We start from the raw sequence: 6,000 nt of genomic DNA, 5'->3' as shown, positions 1-6,000 counted from the left end.
GAAAAGTAAGGCCCCAAGTAAGCCATCAGCCACTATCTTCAAAAGTGCAGTGTTGGGCTTCCCTGGTGGCGCAGTGGTTGAGAGTCTGCCTGCCAAAGTAGGGGACATGGGTTCGTGCCCGGTCCAGGAAGATCCCACATGCCGCGGAACGGCTGGGCCCATGAGCCATGGCCGTTGAGCCTGCGCGTCCGGAGCCTGTGCTCCGCAACGGGAGAGGCCACAACAGTGAGAAGCCCGCGTACCGCAAAAAAAAAAAAAAAAAAAAAAAAGTGAAGTGTTGATGTGGCACTGCCCATTTGTTAGTGGTAGAAATACAAAGAGTGCTAACTTTGCAAATAAACAACTCTTGATGAATTTAAAAAAAAAGTGCAATGTTGGATCAAACAAGGTTGTCATTCTGTACTCTCCTGTCTGTACTTGAGCAAGAGTTGATGGTATTTTTCCGCTTGCTGGTCAAAGCCCCTGGAAGAGAACCCTACCTGGAGAAAGTTCACTGGAGTCAGAAGGTATTTGACTGCCAGGCCCCTGTACTCAGGAGCCAGAAGAGGGGCAGCCTTGCTGCTGTGAGACTGGGGAGAATCCTGGCCCATCCAGGCTCTCGGGTTCCCTGTGGCTGCTGAGCCCGCATTGTCTCCCCTGGGTACCAAGTAGGGCCCTACACTGATTTCCTCCCCAGTTTCCGGAGAGGAAAATTCTTTATCTGTAGACCCTAAGTGCACTGAAAAACCCGAAGGGGCAGTCAATACAGTTACCATCTTCTGGGACTCGGAGGAAGGGACTGCACCCTCCCATTCTTTGTTGCGGATGTCCGGGAACGGCTGCTTCTTGATCTTCAAAGGATGGTGGGAGGGCTGCTTCTCAAGCTCCCCAGAAAGGTTCTCATTCTTGGTCTTCTTCAAGTCCCTGTCAGCTTGAGAGTGATCAGCATTTTCCTCAAGGGATTCAAACACGACACCCTGGGTTCTCAGTCTCTTTAGCTTCCTTTCTAACAATAGCCAGAGAAAACTTGGATTTCTAGAGGAGGAACTCATGTATTGCTGTACAGAGTCTGGAATCAGAGGCACAGAGAGCCTGGGGCTCAGGCTGTCCTGAAAGTAGTCCCTACAGGGTTGTCGCCTGACAATGGGCACCACCTGGCAAGGCCTCAGTGCTTCGACAAAGGCACGGAGCTCAGGGTAGGAGGAATGGTCAGAGTAAGGGATGATGTGGATATCGGGGTGGGAACGGTAGATTTTCCGGCTGGTGGGGAGGATAGCAATGGTAGGGTGGGTCTGGTTCCAACGCAGCATAGCCGAATGGCAGATCTCCATGTGGTCCACGGCATGGATGCGGCCAGCCTTCTCCTCCACTGTGAACACATCTGCCAGGCCCAGCAGCTGCACCAACTCCAGGCGCCGAGGACTCAATACCACCCAGGTCCGAAACTCCAGGGCCAGCTGCTCCAGCAGTGACTCTTTCCCCAGGCTATAGAGTCCTGAATAATGTTCAAGGGATTGGGGAAAGTAAGAGAAGGAAGAGGATGAAGCTAATAAGTCAACCAAATGTTTAATAGAAATACACAAAATTAATGGGACTACCCCCTGACTGTCTATTGGGAAGGAGGTGGCATTTTTTTTTTTTTTTTTTTTTTTTTTTTTTTTATGCGTTACGCGGGCCTCTCACTGTTGTGGCCTCTCCCGTTGCGGAGGACAGGCTCCGGACGCGCAGGCTCAGAGGCCATGGCTCACGGGCCCAGCCGCTCCGCGGCATGTGGGATCCTCCCAGACCGGGGCACGAACCCGTGTCCCCTGCATCGGCAGGCGGACTCTCAACCACTGCGCCACCAGGGAAGCCCAAGGAGGTGGCATTTGAGCTGAGGTATATGGAGGATGGGGTGGGGAGAAGTTTAGCACAGAATCCACTCATTCATTCAGTTCAACAAAGGAAAGCATCTATCAGGTGTTAGGCACCGTGAAAACAAACAAAAATCTCAGTCCTCAAGGAGTGTAATCTATTTGGGGACCCAGAAACAATGCATGCTACAGACATGCACACAGCATTATGAGGGCACAGAAAAACATCTACCAGTTGATAGAGTTAGGGACAGCTTCCTGAAAATGACAAGTTAGATAAGTCCTAAATGATGGGTACAAGTTAATCTGGCAAGGGAAGGGGATGGTAGAGAGCATTTTAAGAGAGGTCGTTTCAGTGTTACTAAGGTACAAAGAAACTGGTAAGAAATGACACTAGAGAGGTGAGCAAGGGCCATATAATAGGGGGCTTTGTATGTACTGCTAGGGAGCTTGTTTTTAATTCTGTAAGTGAAGGTGAGTCATTAAGGAGTTGCAAGCAGGAAAATGGCTAATTCTAATTATAGGATTCATAGGATCAGAGCAGGGCTTTAGAAAAAAAAGTGGCAGCGGCATTATTCAAAGACCTACATGAGAATATACTGAAAGCGGAAGTACCAGTTAGAAGGCCCAAACAGTACGTATAGAGAAAGAAATGGAGGCCTGAATTTGGGTAATGGTTATGGTAACAGATATGGGAGATGTTGTTTAAGTAGTTGTTCTCAGACCTTTTCTGAAGGTGTATTTCAAGTCTACAACCAGACTGTGAACGCCTTTAAAGAATCTATATTTCCTTTATATCCACCTTATTCCTCATCATGGTTCAAAATCTCACTCTTTGGGCACAAAGGTAGCTGATTTTCTTTTCTCTCTCCCTATCCTTCCGCCTTTTATTTTACCTCTTCTAGGCCCTTTAGTACTAGACTGTAAGCCCTCATATTTTATTCATTTTTTTCTATTCCCACTGCCTATCAGAATACTTGGCACACAGTAGGGGATTATTGTATATCTGCAAAATTAATCAAGCCCTACTACAGTACCCTACTAGCCAGCTGTGCTTCTCTGGGAAAACTCTGCATTGAAAACTCCAAGAATAGTTAGCACTGATATTTCTTCATGAGTAGTCAAGCAATCCTGAGAGGGAAAATCTCTCCATCAACTTGGTAGTCACTCTGGAAGGTACATAATTTTTTTTTTCAATGCCTTTGTTTAAACCTATTTTGAAACTCCTTTCAGAGTTGGGGCATATCCTTTTAAAATGTTCATCATGGTGGCAAATTTTTTTCCTTTTGTGGATTTACTACAATTTTGGAAACAATCAAAAAAAATCATTTGGAACTAAATCTATTACATTTTAAAAAATAAAAATGGATTTTCATAAACTATCCCAAAAGGCAATTCCAAGAAGCCCAAAATGTTTTGTACTGTTGTGGAGTCACTAGAACAAGCAGACAGCTGGGTTTTCAATGTATCTAACTGCAAGAACAACACTCACCTGAATATCTACATTCTGATAAACTTCATTCACTTGCTAACAAATATTTACCGGATGCCTCTATCAGACATTAACCTAGGCATCTGGGATATATCCATAAGTGAAACAAAGAGCCTGTCTATTGTGAAATTTACATTCTAGCACAGGGAGACAGATAATAAAAGCTAAATACAATAAATACGTAAATTATGGAATACACTGTAAGGTGATAAGGGCAATAGTGTCCCTCTCCACTTAAAACCTTTCAATAGCTCTTTGTCCTAAGAGCAGTGGTTGCATTTAGGATCAAGTTCAAAATGGCTTACAGGCACTTCAGCCCCTCCAGCCTTTACAGCCTCCTCAACCACTGGGCACCTGTCATACTGCTGTTTCTCTGTTCCACAAACACATAAGACTTCTTCCCACCTCCATCCACACCCTCAAGGAATGTGTGTGTGTGTGTGTGTGTGTGTGTGGGTGTGTGTGTGTCAGAGAAAGTGGAGATAGACAATCAACAATAAGCAACAGTATATTAAAACATATGGAGTATATGGGAAGTTGATGAGTGCTATGAAAAAACAAAAAAGTTGAATCGGTTTAGGAGATCAGGAGTTGGGAATGTGGGAGTGCAGATTGTAATTTTAAATAAAAAGGTCAGGGTAGATTTCATGGAGAAAAGGACATCTGCACAAAGACCTGAAAGATGTGAGACACTCCAAAGAACCTAGATTCACTGGCTCCATGAGTGAGAAAAAAAGGAAAGGAAAGCCCTCACCAATCTTTATGTTATGTTGTGGGTGCTTTCGAATGAGCTCAACAATCTGGCGGGCAGCTTCTTCTTGGGAAGGAAGAACCAGGGCTGGGTTGCAATTGGTGTTGTCTAGGTATAAGGTATGGATCTGTTTCCCCAGTCTCAGGGCTGGCTCCTTCAGCATGGACGGTGTATACCGAAAATCCCCTGGAAGAAGAATATACGGGAGGCAGACAGTCAGAGACAAAAGTATAGAAGACAAGCCTCTCCCAATTCCAACAATGGGCATTTGCCTACTGGCCTGTTGGAAAAAACTGGAGTCTAGCAATGATGAATGTAGTACAGCTTCTTTGTGGAAACGTCTCCATCGTGCTCCTGTTTTTTCATGATTCTCTGCAAAGTTCATACCCTTAAAGAGTGGGAAATCAGTTGAGAAAGGGTCACTGTGCTCATGTGGCATGAAGCTAGGAGGTCTCCAGACTTCTACTATAAGTCAAAGATGCTCAAGAAAAGTCGTGTTGGGAATTCCCTGGCGGTCCAGTGGTTAGGACCCTGCGCTTTCACTGCTGAGGGGGCAGGTTCCACCCTGGTTGGGGAACTAAGATCCCGCAAACCGCGGGGCTTGCCCCCACACACAAAAAAAAGTAGTGTCTAGGCTGGGAAAGTAGAAAGGACCCCTCCGGAAGCCCACCTGTGTAGAGGATGGTTCCAAAGTATCCTTCAAACAGAAACATGACAGAGCCAGGGCAGTGATTGGCATCGATGAGGGTTACAGTCATGGTCTCTCGCCCAACTTCATCTAGAGGCAGGACATGGCTCTCACCAACCTCCAGGGCTCGGATCCACTGCTTAGATACCTGAGGAAACAGTTGGTCATCCCAGGGAACACAGACTCCCCTCCCTGATACCTCCCTGGATCAGAAGCTGTGATGGGGATTCCCAAACAATCCTCCCTTCCTCTTCCCACCCTCTACCTCACCCTTCGTACAAGTTTAAATTAAGAGTGCAGAAAACAAGTCTAGTCAGCGATTCTCAAACTTTCCAAATCATAATAATCCTTTGGGGGGCACCTGTTAAAAAAAATTCCAACCAGATTTCCACGACCTGTGCTATCTGTGTCTACTGAATCAGATGGGGGAGAAGGGAGGCATTGGAGAATCTGTATTTTACTCAGCACATTGGGTGGATTCTTATGATGAGGCAAGTTTGGGAAACACTGGCCTAGCTTCTGTGAAGAGGTAGGAACAATCTCCTTGGCTGGACTAAAAGTCCTCCCCAATTTATCACTGAAACATCCCAAGCCAGCCAGTTAGAAACCACACTCCTATTCTGGGCTAAAGATGCATTCTGGGTTCTCGCTTTTGTAAAAATCAGTCTCCCTGGCCCCAACTCTATGACTCCAAGGCTGTGACAGATCGGAAGTCCCCACCCAGCTGCCGGGACCAACTCTCGGAGGCCGACTCCAGCCGCCCATACCTGTCGGTGACGGTGCAAGAGGTAAGCGGTGACTGGGGAGCAGTAGAGGGGCCGGGTCCAGGTGCTAGAGAGACCCACGGTGTGGTCCGAGTGCATGTGGGACAAGAAGAAGAGCCGGGCGGAGCCAGCCCGGCGCAGGCTCCAAAAGTCCACAGCGATGGGCGTTTGAGGGATCAAGACCCCGTTCATGGTGGCGGGGTTGGAGAGTCACCAGTGGGATCTTCATGGGAACAGAGCTCCTGCGGGAGGCTCCTACAACGGCGCCCTGAAAAAAGTCATGCTGGGGCAAGAACAGGGCCAGAGGCCGTAAGGAAAGCCAGCTCAGTGGGGAATGAGTGACTAGACTGGGCAGAAAGAAGGAAGTGACCGTGCTGTGAGAGTCTGGGGGTGGAATCGCAAACCACAGAAGGCGCCCAACGGAGCGCCACTCCCCCAGGCGCGCGGTACCCGGCGCGCGGGACCAGGCGCCG

General features: G+C 47.6%; 1 protein-coding gene across 1 annotated transcript; it reads right to left on the bottom strand.

Annotated features, from left to right (window-relative positions):
• Nucleotides 1–392: 392 nt before the first annotated feature.
• DCLRE1B (DNA cross-link repair 1B) lies at nt 393–5,719 on the bottom strand. The gene is made up of 4 exons (XM_065892315.1): nt 5,531–5,719; nt 4,746–4,911; nt 4,079–4,261; nt 393–1,474 (listed from the first exon to the last, which is right to left on the bottom strand). The coding sequence occupies exons 1-4, from the start codon at nt 5,717–5,719 to the stop codon at nt 393–395; spliced, it is 1,620 nt and encodes a 539-aa protein (XP_065748387.1).
• Between the last annotated feature and the right edge of the window lie 281 nt (nt 5,720–6,000).

Source organism: Phocoena phocoena, chromosome 1 (genome assembly GCF_963924675.1).
Source record: "Phocoena phocoena chromosome 1, mPhoPho1.1, whole genome shotgun sequence".
In the NCBI taxonomy this organism is placed as follows: Eukaryota; Metazoa; Chordata; class Mammalia; order Artiodactyla; family Phocoenidae; genus Phocoena; species Phocoena phocoena.
This window is presented reverse-complemented; position numbering and strand designations above follow the sequence as displayed.